At 42.4% G+C, this 26,806-nt stretch overlaps 1 protein-coding gene across 5 annotated transcripts in view; it reads left to right on the top strand.

Annotated features, from left to right (window-relative positions):
* The window catches only part of SLC20A2 (solute carrier family 20 member 2), a 73,756-nt gene extending 46,950 nt beyond the window's left edge, over positions 1-26,806 (top strand). For 3 of the 5 annotated variants that reach the window (XM_048846637.2, XM_048846640.2, XM_048846638.2), the window contains exons 8-11: positions 1,533-2,124; positions 16,582-16,767; positions 17,398-17,482; positions 24,856-26,806. In XM_048846637.2, the coding sequence (XP_048702594.1) occupies positions 1,533-2,124; positions 16,582-16,767; positions 17,398-17,482; positions 24,856-25,020 (1,028 nt within the window). In that variant the 3' untranslated portion in view covers positions 25,021-26,806. Of the gene's footprint in view, positions 1-1,532; positions 2,125-16,581; positions 16,768-17,397; positions 17,483-18,077; positions 18,163-24,855 lie in introns of all 5 variants that reach the window. The other 2 variants (XR_012668007.1, XM_075127434.1) reach the window with 2 other exon arrangements.

The following is a 26,806-nucleotide window of genomic DNA, read 5'->3' as shown; positions in this document are numbered from 1 at the left end:
ACCCAGGAACTTATCCTTGCAACAAAGCCCGTTGCCAATTGTGCCCACATATCTATTCAGGGGACACCATCACAGGGCCTAATAACATCAGCCACACTATCAGAGGCTCGTTCACCTGCACATCCACCAATGTGATATATGCCATCATGTGCCAGCAATGCCCCTCTGCCATGTACATTGGTCAAACTGGACAGTCTCTACGTAAAAGAATAAATGGACACAAATCAGATGTCAAGAATTATAACATTCATAAACCAGTCGGAGAACACTTCAATCTCTCTGGTCACGCAATCACAGACATGAAGGTCGCTATCTTAAAACAAAAAAACTTCAAATCCAGACTCCAGCGAGAAACTGCTGAATTGGAATTCATTTGCAAATTGGATACTATTAATTTAGGCTTAAATAGAGACTGGGAGTGGCTAAGTCATTATGCAAGGTAGCCTGTTTCCTCTTGTTTTTTCCTACCCCCCCCCCCCCCCAGATGTTCTGGTTTAACTTGGATTTAAACTTGGAGAGTGGTCAGTTTAGATGAGCTATTACCAGCAGGAGAGTGAGTTTGTGTGTGTATGGGGGTGGGGGGATGTGAGAAAACCTGGATCTATGCAGGAAATAGCCCGACTTGATTATGTAAAGAGTTGTCACTTTGGATGGGCTAGCACCAGCAGGAGAGTGAATTTGTGGGGGGGGGGGTGGAGGGTGAGAAAACCTGGATTTGTGCTGGAAATGGCCCACCTGTTGATCACTTTAGATAAGCTATTACCAGCAGGACAGTGGGGTGGGAGGAGGTATTGTTTCATATTCTCTGTGTGTATATAAAGTCTGCTGCAGTTTCCACGGTATACATCTGATGAAGTGAGCTGTAGCTCACGAAAGCTCATGCTCAAATAAATTGGTTAGTCTCTAAGGTGCCACAAGTACTCCTTTTCTTTTTGCGAATACAGACTAACACGGCTGTTCCTCTGAAACCTGTCATTAAAAATGGGAGTTAGGTTTCTAAGTCATCTAGGTGCTTTTGAACATTTTCCCCTTACTCTGAAGAAACCCACAGTCAGAGGACTGTTCCTGTCCTGGAATGCTTACAATCTAAATGGACAAGCCAAACAAAGGCGAGTTGGAAAGAAGTATTTACTACCATTTTAGAAATGGGTAATTCAGGCATAGAGAGATTATGGGTAGAATTTTAAAAGTTGCCTTGTGTTAGGCACCCAAATTCCAGTCTAAGGCACTTGCCCAAAGTCACACAGCACGTCTGTGGGAGATCTGGGACTTGAGCAAAGATGTATTGAGGCACAGATTAGTGCCTTAACCATAAAACTATCCATACTCCCAGCTGTAGACATTCCCTTAAAAGTTATCCAGGTTTGTTTTGAAATTGATCAATGCATTCATGTATCTGAGATGAACTTCTGTATCATATACTGCAGATGGCTGTCCCTTCAGCCATTTACTCCTTGTTTCGGTGTCTTGCCAAGCATAGAACTTTCATATTTCATATGATAGAAATAAAATCTGACCATCTGCCTTTACAGGAAGGGCTTTTTCTATGACGCAAACCACCATGAAATCTCCTGTTTCCAATGGCACTTTTAATTTTGACGGCGGTCATGTGAGGAGCGATGGCCAGGTGTATCACACAGTGCATAAAGACTCAGGATTGTACAAAGACTTGCTACACAGAATACATCTGGACAGGGCAAACAACGATAGGCCCTCACAAGAAAACAATTACAAGATACTGCGTCGCAACAACAGTTACACTTGTTACACAGCTGCCATCTGTGGAATGCCAGTACATGCATCCTTCAAGGCAGTTGATACATCAACCCCAGAAGACAGTGAAAAGTTGGTGGGAGACACAGTGGCCTATTCTAAAAAGAGAGTTCGCTATGATAGCTACTCCAGCTACTGCAATGCTGTAGCTGAGGCAGAGATTGAGGCAGACGAAGGTGGTGTGGAAATGAAGTTGGCATCGGACCTAGCAGATCCTAACCAACTCCCAGAAGATTCTGTAGAAGAGGAAAAGGAGGAGAAGGACACGTCTCAGGTCCACCTCCTTTTTCACTTTCTCCAGATCCTAACAGCCTGCTTTGGATCTTTTGCCCATGGCGGTAATGATGTCAGGTAAGTGTGTGAGAACTCACAAGCTGAGTGCTTTTTAATTGAACTCAGTGCTTGGAGAATTATTTGGCACCCAGGAGGGGTGTATGTAAACTCTGTGACATAATTGCTTTGCTATAGAATGTTACTACATTGATATAACTAATGTTTCTAAAGACTTGGGCTGTTCAATTAATATTTTCTTTCCCCATAACAGTAACCTCTTTTCTATTCTATGCTAAATCGTTCAAGTTTTGGTGAACTGTAGCACATGGAGGCCCCTGCCAGGGATCAGGGCCCTGTTGTGTGCTAGATTCCATATAAACAAGCAAAATCAAAGACAGTCCTTGCCCTCGGGAGCTATTTTTACTCAGAGATCAGAGCCCATCAGCAAATGAGAAGTTTAGACAATTTTTGTCAATGTACTTAGATTGAAGTTAATCTTTCATTATGGTGCCCAATCATTCATTGTGTTCAAGTCATGTGGAATTCCTCTGTTCTCATTTTACTAACCAAAACAGCATCACCAGCTCGCTGTCTACTTCTTCCAAAGCTTCGGGGGGTGGGAGGGAGACTTCCCAAGGTGCAAATGGGGCCCACCAGGGAGTTGCTGCCTCTTGTGCATTTGAAAATATCCCGCTTAGTAATGCTGGTCCCAGTGCTAAACTGTGGGGCACCCTACTATTAACCTCTCTCCACTCTGAAGATCAAACATTCTGTTAGAAACTGGCTACAGTTTGTGTTGGCGGGTAAAGAGTTGACATGAAAACCAAACTTTGAGTCTTCTTCTGACACCTTTATTCCTGGGGAATAGCATTTTACTCCCATTCATTTCAATGAGACCACTTGTAGAGTGGTATCTCAGCTAGCATGATCTCCAGAGTCTGCACTTCTGTAGGAGAAAAGACGTGGCTCAGACTCTCTACAGTCTGACTTGTTGCACTTGATAGTTTAATCCCTTCAAATAATTGTTCATTTTGACTAGATTCATACTTTGTTCTAGGATCCGCTTTATTGCCCCACTTTGCCTATTTCAGAATATTTTTGGAATGTGGTTATGGGAGATAAACAAATATTTAAGTGGTTTTAACTGGCTGCGTATACTACAGTACATTCATTTTTTTAGACTGACTTGCTACTGTAGCAATGAGCCAGGAGTGCATTTTGCTCTTCCATGTCACATAGGATGTCCATAGATGTGGATCCTTATTCCCACACAGCCCATGCTGAAGTGATTAAGGCTAGGGTCTTCCCATCCATATCAGACTGCAGAGCAGGGGTCAGAGTGTGCACATTTTTCTCATATACTTTGTTTATTTCAAGGTCTCTTGACTGATAAAATTGCAAGGACAAAACAGACCTCACTTAATTTTGTGCAAGGCATTTATTTAACTGTTGCTTGTTAGCCTATTTTTCCTTAATTCAGTATTGTGTGTTATTTGTATTGTGGTGATGCCTGGAGGCTTCAGCAAAGGCTTGGGGTTCCTTCACGTTAGGCACTGTGTATACACCACAAAAAGATGGTTCAGGGTCTCTGGACTCCAAATCTAAGGCGCTGATCCTGCAGTTGACTGCATGTGGGTGTATTCCTCCCTACACCTCTGCGGAGCCCCATTGACTTCACTGAAACCCCGTGCAAATGCAGGAGTGTGTCCATGTGTAGTCAGCTGCAGGAGCAAGGCCTGAGTGTAGGAGTATATCCCAAGCAGTGTTTGGGATAAGCACTGCAAGAACTGGCAAACTTGTATATATCTCACCAACTCTTCTGGTTTCTTTCTGCCGCGCCCCTCCATGTTGAAAAAAGGTCCCCTCAATGTCAATAATGAGGCTTTCTTAGGAATTAGACTAGTGGGGACTGGTTGCGAGAGCTTTAAACCAGGACAAAAGGGTAGAATAAGGTGACAGGAGTCAAAAAGGCAGCATAGCAGGGGATGGCTTAGGAAGGGGAGAGGGAATAGGACACCAAAGTGGGATCTAGGCAGTAAATATAGAGTTGTACTGGACAATACCAGAATAGAAACCCGTTAAAATAAAAAGGGAGGGATGTGAGAAAGGCAGAGTCACATGGAGGCTGAGCAGTGATAATGGCCAGGAAATTAGGTACCCATGTGTAATGCAGCATGGCAGTGCAAAGGATAATGAGCTTTTGGGCTGCTGTATTACACACACAGGCTACTGGCCCGGTGCTTCTGATCAGGAAGCCTTTTCTCCCTCTGCGTGGCTTGCGCCCCTAGGTTGCAGGAAGTGGCCATGAGTAGGATGTGTGCTGTTGTGTGGTTCGCCTTTTGTCGGGGAAGCTCAGCGCTTCCACTCTTCTTTTGGATTTGTGGTGGACACTGCTTATGTATATTGTCGGAAACTTATGAGGCTTAGCCAGCTCATTCAGTCTGTATATGCCACCTTCCTCCAGCCTTCTTCCTCCTTGTCTTTCTCGCCAACAGAAGTTGGTCCAATAAAAGATATTACCTCCCCTACCTTGTGTCGCTAATGCCCTGGGACCGACATCCTACTCATCCAAGGGAGAGCACGCTCATTTCTGCCAGGTATTAGAATCAATTCCTTGGGGCCGGAGTAAGATAACTTGTGGGGCAATTTCTGGACCTGTGATCTTGCTGCTGAGGCATTTTCCAGTGAAGCGTATGCTGCCCTAGAGAGAACCTTTGACTCATGAGCTGGCTGTTGCATGGCAATTCTTGTCGACTGTTTCTGGTGGATTCTCTCTTGAGATTTCTACGCTGCTGCTTCCTGGCTCGACACGGTTTGCTAAAACTGCAGTTTCCCTGAGAACAGAACTCTCCCAGTTCTCACTTAGTCTTCCCAGGGGAAGGGCACCCTTCTGTTTGGTCTCTCTTTGAGGCAGACGTCTTTCTATTTTTAGCACACTCAGCACAAGTCCAGGTTTCCAGAAGGCTGTTGTTAAGCCCCCCAGCACGGCTTGCCAAGGTTAAAGCTGCTTCAGCCCCCTCAGTTCCCGTGGACAAAGCAGACCTGTATCTTTGGTGAACCTTAGAAGGATGTGATTCAGACTCCCAGATAAGAAGCAGCCCCTTGAGTATTGAGCAGTGAAGCCACATCCCTTCAGGCTTGCAAGTCAGTCCCACAGAGGTCGGGAATCTCCACTCTAGCAAGGTAGTGGACTCTCATTTTTCAAGATGGCCTCTAAAGCAATCCAGAGATTTGGAGAAAATAAATCATTTAAGAGACTGTAGTCCCTGTGTCATCTGATGCCTTTTCGAGGTTATTGCCTATACAACATTTCTAAAATCTGCCTATTCCTACCACCCAAGCCCTGGGCTAGGCCCTCTCTCACATTCTGACTTCTGCAGCCTTTTTTCTTTTGTCTTCAGCTTCTCGACTTACCTGTTTTCAGTCCTTTACAAATACAGCTGCAAAGCTTCTCTTTCACTCTCTCCCTTTGAATCCTCTTAGCTAACTTCCCTTTCCTTCTGTTGTAAGTTGATCTCTTTATCCACATCTTCAAGGCTCTGCACAGTTCATCTCCTCCTGCTCCCTTTCTGGGTTTCTCACTCCTGTCTTGTCCTCCGTCCCCAAGACTCCCCCTATACTGGAACACCCGCCCATTGTTTGCCAAGTCTCTTCTACCAGGCCCTTTCCTACAGACCCCTCAAGTGTGGTAGAGGATAAAGGGGAAGAAGAGGGGAAAAGTTATAAATTATCAGCTGTATGAAGTTTGATGTTCACTCTATTTTATATTTTATTTAAGTGCATTGTAGTGATATACAGTCTGATTGATAATTACATATAGACTGTAACAACTGATGTCTAATGTGGATTGTATTGTAAACTCCCTGCAGGTCAGTGTTCTCCCATGCTTTGTACATAGTTGATTGGACTTCTGGTGCACAGTAAATAATAATATGGATATGTTCCATGCATTCCGTGATACAGAAGAGACTAGGGGAGACTTTTGATTCAGGCCTTGAAGTGGTTAAATCGGTTTATTGCCTCCCAAGCCAAGTTAGAATGGACTCACCGACCATAATAGCTGAGCCAGGAAATCTGGCCTTGACAGTCCTTCATGATGCATATTTCCACATGCGAATATCATACCAACACCGTAAATAGCTCTGATTTTTGCCTCAGGTTTCGGCATTTGCAGCACTCTGGGCTCCTCTTTGGGCTGACATCAACAGGGATAGTAGCAATAGTGGCTGCCCATTAAAAGAAGCAGAGAGGGATGATAATACCTTATTTGGCTGGTGGTTTTGTTCAGGCCACCTCCCTGCTGTAAGCTTAAATGTGCTGTGGCAACGACACTGGATCTGGTCCAGGGCCTGGGACTAACTGTGAGCCAATCCAGGAGCCATGTGACAACGTGGTACGTGTGTGCTGAATAAAAGCTAAAGAATTTTAAATCCCAGATAAATGCTTTAGAACAGAAGCTCTGGAAAAAATGTTGTTAAACTTAATTAATTGTTTGGCATGTACAGGTTTCACTGGCTCAGCACTCAGGCACAAGGGGAGCACACGGGACCACTCAGAGGTCAACACAAGAATGAAAAGGGCAGTATGGAAAAAAAATGTGGCCCAGGAGTGTGACTGCATGCAGAGTTGCCACAGTTGTTTGGAGAACTGGCCTCAGACAAGTTGGAAGGGCTGAGGCCCTACTAGCCACCAGAGAGGGCTGTATGCATCTTCCGGAGAGCTGTGGATTTTAATGATCAGGAGCGCAATACTGTGATATTGTGTGCGATATAATATTGTGATATTTTAAAAATACCTAACCATCGGTGATGGGAGCACTTGCAGAGATCTGGGATCCAGCTAGGCATTCAGAAATCTGAACTGATGGATGTCCCCAAGAAGCCTCTCAGTACTGTCTCTCCACACAAAGGGGTTCCCCTGCCTGTAGCTGATTTCTGGTGGGGGACCCAGTGATCTAATAACCCACTGGCAAATTGGACACCTTCCTAATCCTCTGGCACCATCAGAGGCATGGCGCACAGCTCACCAGGGCTTGGTCCAAAGCTCACTGAAATTAATAGAAAGACTTCCTCTGAATTCAGTAGGCTATGGATAAGGTCCCCAGGGATGCGATGGATTCTCCATCCCTTGGGGGTCTCTAAAAGAGATACTCTAGTTTCACCACAAATTACTGGGCTTGCTGCAGGAATTCCTGGATGAAATCTAGGGCCTGTGTTCTGCATAGAGTCAGATTACGGGATCACGCCTGTGTGTGCATTGGGGTGGGGCGGGAAGAGTGTGTCCCTTATTAGCTTATTTCCTCAGATGAGACTGGACATTTTTCTAAAAGACGCATGTTCTGGTTCAAACAGGAATTGATTCAGAGAAGTCCTATGGCCTATGTGTTACACACGAGGGCAGACTAGGCGACCAGAATGGTCCCTTCAGACTTATATTTATGAGAGAGATTTTCTTTCCTCTCATCTCATCCACAAGGACTGGGCGTGTTGGAGGGGACAGATTCCCCTGCCATCAGCTGTGGCAACTCAGTCTTCCTGTACCTCAGTTGCCCATCTGTCCAGTGGGGATAATAGTCTTCCCTTTTCAGGACTCATTAGGACATCATCTCCTCTGTCTCTGCTGCTGCAAGATGAAATTAGGTTGTCCTATTTCCAGTGCCCTGGTGTGTGAGGCAGAGGGGAACTGGGGTGAGTATCTGTTCCTACTGAAACCAAGTTGTTCATCGTCCTCTCCTCAAGATTCCCTATCAGACTCTGTGGCCAGATGCTGGCACAACAGTCAGATTCCCCTCCTCTCTGCCCCTGCTTAGCAGCAGCCTTCCCAGCCAGACTCCTCTAGGACTAAGCACAGATCAGCAGATTTTGCCGTGCCTGTTTGTTGTGTGATACTAGCAGGTAACCCTTTCATTGTGGACTGGGCTTGTTCAAGTCAGAGATACCGTTTGCCAGTGAAAAGTATATTTAATTAAAACTATATTTTAATACAAAAAAGCATGTTGGCTGCTGCAGTTTATGAAGTCTTTTCTTTCTTCCGGCCAATTGCTAGCAGAGCTTTTAAGTGTCAGTGGTGTGTCTCTTACGGATCACTATAAGCCAACAATTTACTTGTTCTAAATTTACCTGCTGTTAATTTCATTGATGCTTTGTTCCTGTATTATGTAACAATATAAAAAGGAGGGACTGCTCAGTTTTCACTACATCCTTCAAGCCAGACTTTCTGCCTGGCCGTACCCTCAATCTGTTTCAGCACCCATAAGATTGCAGGTACTGGTTAGTGCATTTAGACATCTACTTACCTGTTTGGGCCTGCAAATCTGGTACTTAAACACCTAAGTACTTTAATTTGGCCCTACAAACTGTGGACACTGCAATGAAGTCTTAGTTTAAAAATTGTAAGTGATTCAATCAAGTGACTCTTCCTTCCCGGCAGAATCATTTTTGCAGTCCTACACTACAGGGCTCCAATCATTTCCTTTGTGCTCCTGTTGACTTGATCATTCTTAGCCATCTCTCAAGCATTCACAATGACTCCTTAGAAGATCCTGCAGATTTCAAGCACGTCAGCCTATGGGAATCTTAGAATATTTTTGCTAATTTAAATTACCTTATGTTTAGCTAAAATTAATTAAATCTGCAATCAGTGTAGTGCTTCTAAAAATCAGATTTTTATCTCCATTTTTCAGAGTTTTTACTAATTTAAACCATTTACTGCTGCTAGGGCCTTTCTCCAAATCACTAAGACTCTTTTACCCAATTTAAAGTCAAACAGTAAAATCACTTTTAAAGTAATACAATTTACCATGCAATTGGAATGTCTCATTTTTTTTGTCATGCATTCCTAAAAGAAACTTCCTTCCTAATCACTGCTCCAGGCCAGTTCTTGGAGTTATTTGCTTGGGATGGAAGTATTCATACTGATCTGTACGCAAAGTCCATTTATGGCAGTGTTTCTCCCATCATTTTAGAGCTTGATTCCTCATGAAATAATGGAGTGAGAGTAAGGGCCTCATTTTAGATGGAAGAAGATACAGGTAGTAGAAAATAATATAGTGAAGAGAATGGCAGGCAAGTGGAGGGTACATGGAAGAAATTAGGGGAAAGATGAACTTGGGACTCTAAGCAATAGATAGGCTGGAGAGTGCATGTTTGAGGTGGGCTGGACACATGGTAAGAATGGGAAAAGAAAGACCATCAAAGAGAGCATGTAAGGAAGAGGACAGCCAGAAAGGATGTGAAAGCCCGAGGATATGATGGAAAGACTGTCAAAAGAAGTTTGAAGAGAAAAAGACTAACTCCAACACTTATGAACCCATGCCAAGGGCCAGATGGAGTGGCAAAGAATCATGGGCACCTCTTTCTTCTCCCATGTAAATGGGAAAAAGAGTTGAGAAGTGAAGTGTAAGGATCTCATTTTGCTTCAGTGCTTCCTAGGAGATGCTGAGGACTCTCCACTCCCGGTAACTTTGGTAGAATCAGGCACTAATACTTTATTCCAATGAAAGCTGGGGCTCCAGTTTTGAAACAATATAAATGATTAATTCCTAGCCATGGTGGCTTGCCTTGTACAGTTTAAGACCTTAAACCTGTCCCTTGCTCTAGCTGTGTGTTTTGGTACTGTGCCAGGAGTAAATATAGCCAGTCCTGGACCCAGGACAAGTGTAACTGTCAATCCCTGGATTCTGCATTCTCAGAATCCTACTCACTATTATCAGTTTGTAAAGAGAGTAGTGGCCTGTTAGATTTTAAATCTATTGAATTACATTTGACTTTTAAAAATTATTTATCTTCCATTTTGTAATCACTTAGATGTGATTAGAAACTGATAATTACAATGTCATTTTCCTTTTGTGCTTTCTTGGGTTGGGGTAAGAGAAGTACCAATTAGCAAGTCCTATTGCAACATACCATATCAAGGAAAGTCCTGTACAATCGGTAAAGTATATTTTCCTTGGGTAAGGCAGTTAGTATGCTTTCTTTAGTGGTCTTAGCCTTGGCATTGTGACACAGCATTCATAGAACCCCAGCTTAGCTGTACACTGGGGCCAGATTTCCAAAAGCATTCATTTTACCTTTAGGTACTTAAATGAAGCATGTGACCTGATTTCTCAAAAATATGAACATAAGAACATAGTAAGAATGGCCATACTGGATCAGACCAAAGGTCCATCAAGCCCAGTATCCTGTCCTCTGACAGTGGCCAATGGCAGGTGCCCCAAAGGGAATGAACAGACACGTTATCATCAAGTGATCCATGCCCTGTCACCCAATTTCAGCTTCTGGCAAACAGGCAAGGGACCCCATTCCTGCCTATCCTGGCTGATAGCCATTGATGGACCTATCTTTCATGAATCTATCTAGCTCCCTTTTGAACCCCGTTATAGTATTGGCCTTCACAACACCCTCTGGCAAGGAGTTCCAGAGGTTGACAGTGTGTTGCGTGAAAAAATACTTTCTTGTGTTTATTTTAAACCTGCTACCTATGAATTTCATTTGGTGGCCCCTTGTTCTTGTATTATGAGGAATAAATAACGCTTCCTTATTTACTTTCTCTATACCACTCATGATTTTATAGACCTCTATCATATCCCCCCTTAGCTGCCTCTTTTGCAAGCTGAAAAGTCCCAGTCTTATTAATCTCTCCTCCTAGGAAGCCGTTCTATATCCTAATAATTTTTGTTGCCCTTTTCTGAACCTTTTCCAATTCCAATATATATATTTTTGAGATGGTGTGACCACATCTGCATGCAGTATTCAAGGTGTGGGTGTATCATGGATTTATATAGAGGCAATAGGATATTTTCAGTCTTATTATCTATCCCTTTCTTGATGATTCCCAACATTCTGTTCGCTTTTTTGACTGCCGCTGCACATTGAGTGGATGATTTCCGAGAACTATCCACAATGACTCCAAGATCTCTTGCTTGAATGGTAACAACTAATTTAGACCCCATCATTGTATATGTATAGTTAGGATTATGTTTTCCAATGTGCATTACTTGGCATTTATCAACATTAAATTTCATCTGCTATTTTGTTGCCCAGTCACCCAGTTTTGTGAGATCCTTTTGTAGCTCTTCGCAGTATGTCTGGGATGTAACTATTTTGAGTAGTTTTGTATCATCTGCAAATTTTGCCACCTCACTGTTTACCCCCTTTTCCAGATAGTTTATGAACATGTTAAATAGGACTGGGCCCAGTACAGATCCCAGTACAGTAACTACCCTCATAGTTAGAAAGTTTTACCTAATATCTAATGTAAATCTCTCTTGCTGTAGATTAAACCAATTACTTCTTGTCCTACTATCATTGGACGTGGCAGACCATTGATCACTGTCCTCTTTATAACAGCCTTAAACATATTTGAAGACTGTTATCTGCTCCCCTCTTGATTTTCTTTTCTCAAGACTGAACATGCCCAGTTTTTTAACCGTTCCTCACAGGGTCAGGTTTTCTAAACCTTTTCTCATTTTTGTTCCTCTCCTCTGGACCCTCTCCAGTTTCCCCACATCCTTCCTAAAATGTGGCTCTGACGGGCTGGATCACAGAAACTGCCTAGGAGTTGCCACCTGATGTGCCAAGACAACTTCTGCCCCTGCTTTCCTGCCCAGTCAGCTTAGGACTTCAGTATCCTGCCTGGTTTGAGCCAGGCCCGCCAGCCTGCTGCAAACCCAGACCCAGGTCTGAACTATGTCCCCTAACAGCTGTAGGCTCAATTGAAAGCTGCTTACAGAAATGTTCCTGTCCTTGACACTCAGATGCCCAACTCCCAATGGGGTCCAAACCCCAAATAAATCCATTTTACCCTGTATAAAGTTTATACAGGGTAAACTCATAAATTTTTCGCCCTCTATAACACTGATAGAGAGAGATGCACAGCTGTTTGCGCCCGCCCGCCTCCCCCCAAGTATTAATACAAAATCTGGGTTAATTAATAAGTAAAAAATGATTTTACTAAACAGAAAGTAGGATTTAAGTGGTTCCAAGTAGTAACAGTCAGAACAAAGTGAATTACCAAGCAAAATAAAATAAAACCCGCAAGTCTGTGTCTAATAAAATTGAATACAGACAAAACCTCCCAGTTCCAGTAAGATTCCTTTTACAGACTAATCTCCTTTTAGTCCAGGTCCAGCAATCACTCACACCCCCTGTAGTTACTGTGTTTTGTTCTAGTTTCTTTCAGGTCTTCTTGGGGGTGAAGAGGCTATCTCCTTAGCCAGCTGAAGACAAAATGGAGGGGTCTCCCACAGGCTTAAATAGACTTTTTCTTGTGGGTGGAGACCCGCTCCTCTCTCCTATGCAAAGTCCAGCTCCAAGATGGAGTTCTGGAGTCACCTGGGCCAGTCACATGTCCACGCATTACTCATAGTTTTTACAGGCAGCAGCCATTGCCCACCTGGCATCTGGACTGTCTCCAGGAAGACTTCTTATGTGGATTGGAGCCTTCCAAGATGCATTGCTCTTTAAGTGCTGCTTGACTGGGCATTTAACTTTGTGAATTCCTTTCTCCAGGAACTGACCAAATGCTCTACTAAGGTTATTTAGAAATCAAGCCAGTACATGGCCAATATTCATAACTTCAAATACAAAAATGATACATGCATGCAAATAGGATTAATAGATTCAGCAGATCATGACCTTTACATAGATATGTTACATGTCATACGTAGCGTAGAACATATTCCAGTTATGTCATGTATATTCATAAGCATATTTCCATAAAGCCTTATGAGGAGCACCGTCACAGTGGCACCCAGAATTGGACACAGAACTCCAGCCAAGGCTTCACCAGTGCCAAAAGAAGTGGGACGATTACCTCCCATCTGTTACATACAACACTCCTGTTAATACACCCCAGAATATTAGCCTTTTTTGCAACTGCATCACATTGTTGACTTATGTTCAATTTGTGATCCCCTATAATCCCCAGATCCTTTTCAACAGTACTACCACCTAGCCAGTTATTCCCCATTTTGTAGTTGTGCATTTCATTTTTCTTTCCTAAGTGAAGTATTTTGCATTTATCTTGGAGAATTCAGACCAATTCTCCAATTTGTCATTTTGAATTCTAATCCTGTCTTCCAAAGTGTATGCAGCCTCTCCCATTTTAGTGTTATCTGCACATTTTGAAAGCATATTCTCCACTCCACTGTCCAAGTCATTTAATGAAAATATTGAATAGTACTGGATCCAGGACTGATCCCTGTGGAACTCCACTAGATATGCCCTCCCAGTTTGACAGCAAACCCTTGATAACTACTATTTCAGTATGGTCTTTCAACCAGTTGTATATGCAACTTAAAGTAATTTCATCTAGCACAAACTTCCAAAGTTTGGTTATGAGAATGTCATGTAGGACTATGTCAAAAGTCTTCCTAAAATCAGTGTTTATCATGTCTACTGCTTCTCCCCTATTTACCAGGCCAGTAACTCTGTTGAAGGAAATTAGGTTGGTTTGGTATGGTTTGTTCTTGACAAATTTGTGCTGGCTATTCCTTATAATCCTGTTCTACTCTAGGTGCTTACAGATCGATTGTTTAATAATTTATTCTAGTATCTTTCCAGTTGTTAGGCTGCCTGGTCTATAATTCAGCAGGTCCTCCTTGTTCCCCTTTGAAAGTTAACTACTGTGTTTGCCCTTCTCCAGTCCTCCGAGACCTCATGTGTCCTCCATGAGTTCTCGAAGATCATTGCTAACAGTTCCAAGATTGCTTCAGCTAGTTCCTTAAGACTAAGTATTTTTGGATGAATTTCATCAGGCCCTCCTGATTTGAGTACATCCAACTTATCTAAATATTCTTGAACCTATTCTTTCCATATTTTGGCTTGCGTTCCTTCCCCCTTGTTGTTAATGTTAATTGTATTGAGTATCTCATCACCATTTCACTTTTTAGTGAAGACTGAAGCAAAATAGGCATTAAACACCACAGACTTCTTGATGTCAACAGTGATTGGCTTTCCTTCCCCGCTGAGTAGAGAACCTCACATTCCTTTGTCTTTTTCTTTCTCCTAATGTACTCATAGAACCTCTTCTTATTGCCTTTTATGGAACTCATTTTTTGCCTTAGCCCTTCGGATTTTCTTCCTACATGCTTGTGCTATTCTTTGATACTCCTCCTTAGCAATTTGTCCTTGCTTCCACTTTCTGAAGGATCCCTTTGTGATTTTCTGGTCACTAAAGAGCTCCTGATGGAGCCATATTGCCCTCTTCCTATTTTTCCTATCTTTCGTTCACGCTGGGATAATTTGCTATTGTGCCTTGAGACGCTGCCAGCTCTCCTGAACTCCTTTTCCCCCTTAGATTTTCTTCCCATTGGATCCTACCTACCACTTCCCTGTTTGTTAAAGTCTGCTCTTTTGAAGTCCACTGTCCTTATTGTGCTGCTCTGTCTTTCCTTTCCTCTCCTCAGAATCATGACACACTCACTCTGATCAACTTAAGCCATAAAAATGTTAAATATGTTCCCTCTACATGTATTTGGTGAGGAAATATTTAAAATTATTTAATGTCTGTTCCTTTAGGCTGGCTTCACACATTCCTACTTTTTTTTTTCCTAATGAGAAAATATGAAACATCAACAGAATAACGCGGATGTTAAATTTGAGCCAGCCAGCATAGCAGATGTAAACTCTGATCAAGGAACTCTGATGTGTTGCTAGAAACTGCAGATTTTTCCCTGAATGTCACCATATTCTTCCATAATTCTGACTCTTAAGTCACTGAAAGGAATCCCTAAAGACCACAGAGGAACAGCATTGAGTTGAGAGTTTAGATGCAGCATTTAATTTAGAGTTAGGTCTCTCCCCTTTTATGTCATTCTGCCTTGATTAGCTGCAGGGCAACACTTCTCATCAGCATTAAGGCATAAGGAGAAGATGTTGCACATACTGGTGTTGCTGATACTTTCAGAGTGCAAGTCAGAGGTGTGTACAGAGCTGGCTTACAAGCTCCCTGGTGCCCTTCTCTGACCTTGGCACAGCTTCTGGGCAGAGCTGGGTCCACGGTGTCATGTCAGAGCAGCCTGACAGCTGCTTTACCTTGTAATAGCTGTAAATGGCCACAAAAGGTTGATGTTGTAGCCAGAGTTTAATGTGGTACAGAGGCACACCAGCCATGCCCCAGTGTTGCCCGTCCCTGAGCATTCAAAGATTGGATTTAATTTAAAAAAAAACCAAAACGGTTACCTTCTCATAACTGCTGTTCTTCGAGATGTGGTGTTCATGTCCATTCCAATCAGGTGTGCACACCTGAATGACAGCTGGAAGATTTTTCCCATAGCAGCATCCGTCGGGCCGCCCTGGGCGCCCCCTGGAGTCGCACCTTCATGGCGCTCAGTATAGAGCCCGGTCGACCTGCCACCCCCTCAGTTACTTGTTGCCGGCTACTCCGACAAAGGAGAAGGAGGGTGGATATTGGAATGGACATGAACAACACTGGGCGGGAGGGATAGTTCAGTGGTTTGAGCATTGGCCTACTAAACCCAGGGTTGTGAGTTCAATCCTTGAGGGGGCTTGGGATGCAAGAGGGGTGCGAGGTGCAGGCAGGGAGTTGGGGGACGGGGTTCAGGCTCCGGCCCGGTGCCACTTACCTAAAGTGGCTCTGGGGTGGCAGCAGTGCACACCGGGACCAGGGCAGGCTCCCTGCATGCCTGCCCTGGCCCCGCAACACTCCTGGAAGTGGCCAGAACCACGTCCCTGCACGGCCCCTGGGGGAGCGGGGGGCACAGGGCTCCAGGCGCTGCCCTTGCCATGCCTCCAGGTACCTCCCCCGAAGCTCCCATTGGCCGCAGTTCCCCGTTCTCGGCCAATGGAAGCTGCAGGGGGTGGTGCCTGGAGGCAAGGGCAATGCATGGAGCCCTCTTGCCCCCTCCCCCCCGGGCCCCAGGAACATGGTGCCGGCTGCTTCTGAGAGTGGCACGGGGCCTTCGGCACCATGGGGGGCGATCCCGTGGGCCGGATCCAAAGCCCGGAGGGGCCGGATCCGGCCCACAGGCAGTAGTTGCCCACCTCTGTTCTATGGCCTATGGTATGTAGAAAATCAGGCTAGAAGATCGAATGATTCCCTCTGGCCTATGAATCTGTGTCTGTTCTCTCCCCCACCTTTGGTGAAATGGATTTAATTTAAAATTCTGTTTTAACAAAATTGTGGAGACACTTGTCCAGCCAGATAGAGCACCTTTTGATACCTGCACTGCAGCAGAAAGAACAGTCGCTCCAGGAGCGACATCTATAAGGTTACCAACTATCTAGCATTTCTGGAAAATTATTTGCGTAATAGAAACTTCTGTCAATTTCTGCCATAGTGATCAACAGTGAAATGTAGGCAACAAGGGGCTCCAGAATTTGGCTTTGATCACATTTGTCACACACGGCAGTCGTCCTTACAAATGACATTGTACGAAGTTTTAATCTATTTCATGCGGTAGGATTAGAATAATGCCACACAGTTTTGGAGAAAAATGAGTACAACAAATGTGACTTGTTGAAAAGCACTTGCCTCTGTTTTTATAACTCCGATGTAATGATTTTATTTTCTCAGCAATGCAATTGGTCCTCTGGTAGCTCTCTGGCTTATATATGAACAAGGAGGTGTAATGCAAGAAGCTGTGACTCCTGTCTGGCTGCTGTTTTATGGAGGTGTTGGGATCTGTGTAGGTCTCTGGGTCTGGGGTAGAAGAGTTATCCAGACTATGGGTAAAGACCTCACGCCAATCACACCTTCGAGGTATGTACAAGATTACTAATTTGATTGCCTGAATTTCTAATAGGATCTAGTTTGAGAAATTGCTGCTCTAGTTTTATTTTTAATTGTGTGGACTGCTGGGTTTGCTTTTGATTTGATTCTAATGGTAACTTATTTGACCCTTTACCTTGTTAAAAAAATCCCTGTAACTTAATGTGGTGTGAATTTGAATTGTAGAGGTCTAGTTGACAAAAGTATTCCACTGCTGTCCTAATTAACATGGGAAACTATGAAATTTGGAAATGACAAAATTAGCTTTTCCTCATGTGCTTCATAACATTAAAAAATATTAATCTGACTCTTATTTTTGCTTTAATGCATACTAGACCTCTGCTGCCGCTAACCTAATGACTAATTAAGCATGATTCACTGGACTGTAGAGTAGTAAAACGGCCTGAAGCAGTGAGCTGTGCAATCAGTTTAATGCAGATAACTAGTGTGTATTGTTTCCATTATTCAGTAGTCCATTGTTCTCCCAATGTAATTCTATGACCAATTAAGTTGGAAGTAAACAATTGAAGAAGATACTGGTAAGACATTGGCACACTGCATGGTGTCAGTCCAAACTGATACAAAGAGTGACTGTGAAGTGTTTTCTTATGCTTCCTGCAGTGGATTCACTATTGAGTTGGCTTCGGCGTTCACAGTTGTGGTAGCTTCCAATGTTGGACTTCCTGTCAGTACTACACACTGCAAGGTATGCTTTTGCCATGTGACTGCAGTCATGGCAGTCTGGACTGTACATCTTTAAGTTTGCTGCTCAGGTCGCTGTACAATGGCATGATTCAATGCAGGAAAAAGCTGAAATAGTTCTCTTCTGCAAGGCAAAATCAAATTTATTTTGAGGCATGGCCAAGTTCTGTTCTTTCAAAAACAAAAACAAAAAGATATTTTCATCAATGTAGAACTGGAAAAGTTTACTGTAAAAAATACATTTTTGATTTTCAGATTGAGAATCAGTTGTAACTGGGGCATAGGAGCATACAGGGTTTGAACTCGGTAGGCTCTGCCCAAAGTGACCCTTCACAAATATATCATCCACAGCTCTAAAGAGAGAATGATCACAAGCAAAATTAAACAGTTTCATGGTATGTTGGGAGTAGAAGTAGCTGATGTGCTTTCCTTTGATCATGCCATTTGAGCCTAGATCTGTAGCATTCCTGCGTGTTCAGAAGCTATGACACCTTCCATCGTTCATACTTCACTGTCTTGATAAGTGCATGGCATGGGATTTCCTTCATGTAACTCTTATACTACAACATTTCCATCTATCTTTTTTTATTTCTTCACAGTGGATTTTGCATTGAAGTAATGTGTGCGCTAACGGTACTTGTAGCCTCAAATGTGGGTATTCCAATAAGCTCCACTCATTGCAAGGTATTGGAGTTTGCAGTATAATATCAATCTAGAACAGTCAAATTATGAGAAATGCTGATCATTGCATTTTGCCTTCATTATGTTATGCACCAAATAGATTTTGATGACCACAAACAACAAAAAAAAGATTACATTCAAAGGAACTGAGCAATTGCACAAAAGGGTGGAAAGTTTAAGGTTCTTATCGTAATGTTAATTTGGGCAGTGTGAATCTGACCAGTGTAGTAGTGTAGTTTACTGTTCACAATGTTACATTTACACCTTATTGTAGACTTAGGTAGTCAAGTTAACATACGTGTAGTGGTCTTATGTTGAGCACCCTCAATAAAGCATGAGGATACAGTGTACGTGCAACATGTAGTGTTCAGACAAAAGCTTAAATTGCTAACTATGGCGAGTAGGAATGCAACATTCCTATTCCGTGAGAAGCTCCGAAATTTAAAAGGAAAAAATCCGTAGTTTTGCAACGGCCAGACCCCTGTCCCTGTGGAGAGATCCAGGAAGGCACAGAGTCCCTGTGGCTTTAGTCACTAACCCCTAAACGTTCGGTACCTTTCAGCTGTTCCAAGGTATAACATTTGTGAGCCAAGCCGGTTCCATCTACAAGGAGCCAACTGTAGCAGCAGACCCTGGAACTTTTGGTTTTGGCCATTGGTTCACATGCCAGAAAGTTACTCGAACTAGGCTTTTAGCAGTTAGCCTGTATTTATTCTAATCCATGAAGCCTACGATTTAACACACAGGGGCTTCTGAATAGCTTATACTGAACGTGACAGGCAGATTTGATTAGCTTGTCCAGCACTGAAATAGCAATGGCAAATGGGTGTTATAAACATCCTCTGTACAGAAGTGTGTATTTTAGCAGGCACCACTGTTGAATGCAGAACTACTTGTTCTATACATCTGTAGTTAAGCAGAGCATATGAAGGCAAACTGCACGGGTTTGAAACCAATCTGAAGGTAGCTGTCATCGAATGTCCACAAATCATTTTAGTTTTTCTCTTTTGAAGTTTTAACTGCTTTCCTAATCTTTAATCCATCAAATCATTATTAATAAACTAAACTTTCATAATGTTTAGAGCTGGTTTTACCAATGCCATCATTGCTGATATCTTTTTAAATTCCAAGAAAAAACTCAAAGTTCCATCTTGCTTACACACTAAACCAGGTTACTGTATCAAATGTCAGTCTTACACAATAGATTGGAAATACAAGCGGATACAAAAATTGTGTGAAATGTATAATATACATAGGGGTTCTGATTGTAAGTTTTAACTGATAAAACACCCCAATATCAAAACCAGACAAAACACCTGTTTTTTATGCAATAAACACCAGACATGTTTACTTGTATCTAAGGGCTTGTTTACACAGAGCAGTAACGTGGACTGTGGTGGTGTGATTTCTAAAGTGCACTAATATGTTGCATATTAATTGGTCCATGTAGACCCTGCTGGTGCATACTAAAGGTTCACTGGAGTGCTTTAACATAGTGCTGTTTGAGAGAGTTCTGCATTAAAGTGTACTAGGGAACTTTACAAATACTGCTCATTACAATATTTACAAAGCGCCTTGAAAGATCCTGATTTTTGAACCTTGAAAGACCCAGAAGTGTAGGACTGGAAGGGAATTCAGTAGATCAACTAGTCCAGTCCTGTGCACTCAAGGCAGGACTAAGTAATAACTAGACCATTCCTGGCAGATGTTTGTCTAACCTGGTCTTAAAAACCTCCAATGACGGAGATTCCACAGTCTCCCTAGGCAATTTATTCCAGTGCTTAACTATCCTGACAGTTAGGAAGTTTTTCCTCATGTCCAACCTAAACCTCCCTTGCTGCAATTTCAGCCCGTTGCTTCTTGTCCTATCCTCAGAGGTTAAAGAGAACAATTTTTCTCCCTCCTCCTTGTAACAACCTTTTATGTACTTAAGTGTCATCATGTCCCCTCTCGGTCTTCTCTTCTCAGTACTAAACAAACCAGTTTTTTCAATCGTCCCTCATAGGTCATGTTTTCTAGACCTTTAAATCATTTTTGTTGTTCTCCTCTGGACTTCCTCCAGTTTGTCCAAATCTTTCCTGAAATGTGGCTCCCAGAACAGGACACAATACTCCAGCTAAGGCCTTATCAGTGCAGAATAGAGCAGAAAATTTACTTCCTGTGTCTTGCTTACAACACTCCTGCTAATACATCCCAGAATGATGTTCGCTTTTTTTGCAACAGTGATATACTCTTGACTCATAGTTAGCTTGTAGTCCATTATAACCCACAAATCCCTTTCCACAGTACTCCTTCCTAGGCAGTCATTCCCATTTTGTATGGGTGCAATTGATTGTTCCTACCTAAGTGGAATACTTTACATTTGTCTTTATTGAATTTCATCCTGTTAACTTCAGACCATTTCCGCAGTTTGTCCAGATCATTTTGAATTTTAATGCTGTCCTTCAAAACACTTGCTATCCTCTCCCAATTTAGTATCGTCCCAAACTTTATAAGTGTACTCGCTATGCCATTATTTACAAAGATATTGAACAGACCCAGACCCAGGACTGATCCCTGTAGGACCCCATTTGATATGCTCTTCCAGCTTGACTATGAATCACTGATAACTACTCTCTGGGAATGGATTCCCAACCAGTTATGCACCCACCTTGTAGTAGCTCCATCTAGGTTGTATTTCCCTGGTTTGTTTATGAGACAGTCATGAGAGACAATATCAAAAGCCTTACTAATGTCAAGATATACCACATCTACTCCTTCCCCCCATCCACAAGGCTTGTTACCCTGCCAAAGAAAGCTATTAGGTTGGTTTGACGTGATTTGTTCTTGACAAATCCATGCTGACTTTTACTTATCACCTTGTTACTTTCTAGGTGTTTGCAAATTGATGTGCGTGGTTATTTGCTCCATTATATTTCTGGGTACTGAAGTTAAGATGACTGGTTTATAATCTCCCGGGTTATCCTTATTCCCCTTTTTATAGCTTGGCATTATTTGCCTTCTTCCAGTCCTCTGGAATCTCTCCCGCCTTCCATGAGTTTTCAAAGATAATCGCTAAAGGCTCAGATATCTCCTCAGTCAGCTCCTTGAGTATCCTAGGATGTATTTCATCTGGCCTGCTGACCTGAAGACATCTAACTTGTCTAAGTAATTTTTAACTTGTTTTTTCTCTCTAACCTCAGATCCTACCTCATTATCACTGGTATTCACTATCTTAAATGTCCAATCACTACTAAACGTTTTGGTGAAAACAAATAAAATAGTCATTTAGCACTTCTGCCATTTCCACATTTTCGTTATTGTCTTTCCCCCATCACTGAGTAATGGGCCTACCCTGTCCTTGGTCTTCCTCTTGCTTGTATATGTTGAATGTTTTCTTGTTACCCTTTATGTCTCTAGCTAGTTTAATTTCATTTTGTCCCTACATGATTGTGCTGGAGATTTTTTATATTCATCCTTTGTAATTTGACCTAGTTTCCACTTTTTTAGGGTTCTTTTTTGAGTTTCAGATCATTGAAGATCTCCTGGTTAAGCCAGGGTGGTCTCTAACCATATTTCCTATCTTTCCTACACCGTGGAATAGTTTGCTGTTGTGCCCTTAATAATGTCTCTTTGAAAAACTGCCAATTCTCTTGAACTGTTTTTCCCCTTAGACTTGCTTCCCATGGGATCTTACCTACCAATTCCCTGAGTTTGCTAAAGTCTGCCTTCTTGAAATCCATTATCTTTATTGTGCTGTTTTCTCTCCTATCATTCCTTAGAATCATGAATTCTATCATTTCACGATCACTTGCAGCCAAACTGCCATCCACTTTCAAATTCTCAACCAGTTCCTCCCTATTTGCCAAAATCACATCTAGAACAGCCTCTCCCCTAGTTGCTTTCTTCACCTTCTGAAATAAAAAAATGTCTCCAATACATTCCAAGAACTTGTTGGATAATCTGTGCTCTGCTGCGTTATTTTCCTAACTGATGTCTGGGTAGTTGAAGTCCCTCATCACCACCAAGTCCTGTGTGTTGGATGATTTTGTTAGTTGTTTAAAAAAAGTCTTATGCACCTTTTGTTCCTGGTTAGCTGATCTGTAGTGGACCCTTACCATGACATCAGCCTTGTTTTTTACCCCTTTTATCCTTATCCAGAGACTTTCAACAAGTCTGTCTCCTATATCCATCTCATCCTCAGTGCACGTGTACACATCTCTGATTTACAAGGCAACAACTCCTCTCTTTTTTCCTTGCCTGTCCTTCCCATGCAAGCAAACATCTACATAAAACTCAAAAATTGCTATAAATAACCCCCCCAAAAAGAAGCCCTAAATGTATCATCACAATCCTTTCTAGACACAGTTTTCTTTGGACCAAGGGGCTATTCAGAAATCTGCTGTTGTTGTGTTTTTCTTTATTTAGGCTGGTTGCCGCTCCACCTCTAGACAACTGCAAACCATCTGGGGCCATCTACAATACTTGCCAGCCCCAGACTAGTGTATCAGTGACTGATGGGTTTATTCAGATTAAATGTTACATAGCTAATAAATTTCTCTTTGAACAGATTTTTATACCCTCATGACCTTATTAGGTGAAATCTTCTCTTAATTTATTCCCACAGGGAAAGTGTCTCTCTCCACCCTCTCCTAAAACACCTTGCTCTGCCCAATGTCACTAAACCTCTTTAAATGCAAGGAAGTTTTTATTTTAAAAAATTAATGTGGTTCAGTCTAGTCCAGGCAAAGATGCCATTTAGGACCAAATCCAGCTCCGCTTTGCGCTCAGTGGAAAGATTCCTGTTGATAACAGTGCGACTGGGATTGGGGCCTTCCTTTAGGAAGGATGCTCAGCCACAACATGGTAGCATGCCCACAAGATCTTCTGTTAGCCTAGCTCATATCCATTCTTTAGGCTTTCACCCATATGGCAAGACAGTTAATCCTATACTATGGTGCTGGACATAGCTGACCAGCAGCTTTCATGACCATAGACTCCAAGCAGCCAGAGACAGAAGAGCTGCAAGTTCTTCTAGCTCTGCTCTCTGACACAGCATGTTTGTCCATATTATAGTGTCTAGTTTTAAATGCCCTAACAAATGGGGCTTTCAGCGCTTTCCTCAGGCAATTATGCCCCCGTTTGATAGATCTGTCAGCAATTCTTCCCCTGCTAGCCTCACTTTTCCCTTTAATTGTTGAAGAACACCATTAAATTCAGTCTGTGGAATTTTTGTTTCTTCCATGTTGGAAGGATTTCTTGCTATTTTAACATTGGCTTCTATGGAGTTACACAGATTTTATACCAGCTGAGGAGGCCCAAGATGCTGCTTCAGGAGTTGAAAGAAAATACAATTTAGAAAAACTTCCCGGGCATACTTGTTTCCACAAACTGTTTTAAAATGGTTAGGTTCCTCCCACCCCCAAGAAACTTCAATCTCAAACGATTTATTTCATACTCAAAAAAGTAGACTTGTAGCTGGTGAATTTCCTGATCTGAAAATGTAGTGAAAGGAAGTTAGATTTTAACCGTCTCCCTTGCTGAGTCTTATTCTGATGCAGTAATGTACCAGTTACTGCTAGATCCCCACAAGTCACTTCCTAACAGAGAAGCCTTTTCTGTTTCCAGTTCCCAGCTAATAAGAGTCGTGCCGCTACTAATAAATGTTTTATGTCCTCAAGTGGCCACATCATTAATTGCATTACTTCTCGGGCCAGAGGAACTCTATGTCCCAGTTATTAATTTGTAATCCTGCCGTAATCCTCTGGGCAATATTTCCTGAGATGAATAAAACATTCCTCTAGTCCGTTGCTGCCCATAGGTGGTGTTATACTTCGCTGAAGTAAGCCACCATTGCTACAATACTTAAAAAACTATCTCCCGTACAGTAGTACGTACATAGAAGTTGATCTGCCAAACCCTTCTGTTAACTATTCCTCAAAGGGTATTTCTCTGTTAACACCCTCTTGCCTTGACGTCCACACTGATTGAATTCTCCACATCATGAGGCTGGTCTAGTCATTTGTAGGAAGGGCTATGAACATTTGATACAAGGAGAGTTGCTGTGATTAGTGGTTGGCACAGAAGCCCAGGTTTTACACTAGAAAACATACTTGGCAGACTGCACAGGTTTTTATTTTTTAGATTTCAGTAGCACCCAAAATGTGTAAGATGTTTGGCAAACACCAAGGACAACTCAGTCCTTGCACCAAAGAGCTCTCGGTCTAAGGCCTCAGTTCTGCAACGAGCCCCACACAGTAAGATCCCTTTGCCCATGCAGGGCCTATGGAAGTCAACAGGCTCTAGGTGGGTGCAGTGCTCTGCCTAAATAGAGGTCATTGCAGGATTGGGGCCTAAAAAGGCAGAGGCACATAGAATTGCATTTATACGAGTAGAGTTAATTGCCATTTGACTGAGATACCGGAATCTAATTAAGCTGGCTTTAAGTTGATGCATATACTATGAAAGACATTTAAGAGTCAGCTGCTGGGTGAGTTTTTCCTTCATTTTTTTTTAACCCCAGCAACCTGCAAGTGTTAAATTCCAGCCTTCCTTTAACAAAGCATTAGTCTTCACTGAAGTCTGCATTATTTTAAGATCTTGGCTACTTACATTGCTGGGTATCAGCTGATTGGCATTGGGTTGATCATAGGAGTCTCTTAGAGGCTTTTTGATGTTAACCTTGTATCTGCTTAACCCTCTTCTCAAACTCCTAAGGTTGGTTCAGTGGTGGCAGTCGGCTGGATACGTTCAAAGAAGGCTGTTGACTGGCGTCTGTTCCGCAACATCTTTCTGGCCTGGTTTGTGACAGTTCCTGTCGCTGGCTTGTTCAGTGCTGGAGTCATGGCGATCTTGATGTATGGGATTCTGCCCTATGTCTGAATTGCCACTTCCTGCACGAAACACCCATGGGGGGAGGAGAGGGAGGAGAAAAGCCTTTGCTAACCTGTCCAACGGAAATGCTAGTCGGCAAGGATTCATCTTCCATATCTAACTTCTTATCTACTGTATATAACAATGTGTCATATTGGTGACATGGTGATATAATGTGGTGCCGTTCTTATATATTAAAGAAATATATGCATATAGTAGGAAATAGTACCTAAGTTATAATATAAGTGGGGTGAAAATATTGCCTAGAATTTAATATTTAGTAAAGTTTGTACATAATGTAACATTTCAGTGGTGATTTTTTTAATCTTTTAAAGAAGAGTATGGATTGGGAAATGTTTCTTGTCTATTTGATATAAGATAAAGCGAGGTACAGGATTGCATAACATGAATTTTTTTAAAGTTAAAAGATACTGGAACAAAACATGTGCATAAGTGCTTTTCGTAAGATAACTTTGTTCATATCAGATTGATCTTTGTGTACAATACTATATGGCAACTGCTTTTGTAAATACTTACAAACAGTAACTTTTTAATGGTGCATTTCCCTTATATATTTTGGATAAGAAAGTTTAGAAAGTACCAAAGAAGCAGGGAAATAGCTTGCTAGAGTTATGTTGTTGTCAACTTGTGTGTGTACCTGTTTGTTCTCACTTCTAATTAAAGATTGTTTTCACTAAGCTATCACCAGCAAAGCTGGGATAGTACTGTTCATGTTTGATTGTAACTAGCAAAAAAGTATTTTACAGTTATGCTTGTTCTCGTTATTCTGTATGCTTAACACTACTGTTCATGTGATTAGTCAACTAACTTAATTATGTTTTGAATCTGAAATACACTAAATATTCATCTTCCATCTTCCCTCACCCCTATCAAATCTGAACTCAGTCCTGCCATCAACCTGAACAGGAGCAAGATCAAGCCTTAAATATCTTCTCCTTCCCCAGTAGTTCTCCACCGCAGAATATCAGAGAAATGGGTGGGTGATTACATGGCCAGTACTCTAAAGTCACGCATAGAAATTGAGGAAGGTAGGTAGGTAATAAGTGTGCCTGGCACTTGGGGATTAGAAAGTAATGAATAATAATGGGCCCTGCCCCATGAATGAATTGCTTTCAGGAGTACAGTTGTGTAATTGAGGCTATTGGGTCAGCCTGTGTTATGGTTACTAACAAACACTCTAGGGCCAGGTTTGCATGTTGGGTAGCACCCTCCTCCACACGTAGCCCTTTGTTCTTCAGTGGAATAAGATGCTGCTCATTGTGACTAAGGGCAGGCCTGCACGGCAGTCTGAGGTGGGACTGCAGCACGGACAGACATGCCTGAACCAGCATGGCTGAAAGTAGCAGGACAGATATGGTGGCATAGGCCTCGGTGCAGGCTGGGTACAAACTTGCATTCCTCGCCTACCCTGCTGTTTTTAGCCAGTCTGCAATCACACTGCAGATTGTGGTGTAGACATGACCTGTGCGGGGATGAGAGTCCGGCCTGAGACTAACAGAGTCTGTGGATACCCATGTTAAGGTTGAGATTGTCACAGCAGTGCAGAGGATTACATGGAACAAGCGTGGCTTAAATCTCAGCCTAGAAGGCTTGATGCCATTCAGGCTGAGGTTACTGTTCTGGGGGTGGAAGACAGTGTTTGGATGGAGATGGGAACCTAGTACTGTTTAAATGCTGCTAAAATTTTGATAGACAAACATTCTTGGTACTCTGTTATGACTTTTTCCATTGGTCATTCATACTAAATTTATAATAAAAAGATAAATAGCCCCTA

The sequence above is a fragment of the Caretta caretta genome, chromosome 4 (genome assembly GCF_965140235.1).
Source record: "Caretta caretta isolate rCarCar2 chromosome 4, rCarCar1.hap1, whole genome shotgun sequence".
Classification (NCBI taxonomy): Eukaryota; Metazoa; Chordata; order Testudines; family Cheloniidae; genus Caretta; species Caretta caretta.
The sequence above is the reverse complement of the archived record's forward strand: the minus strand, read 5'-3'. Positions and strand labels throughout refer to the sequence as shown.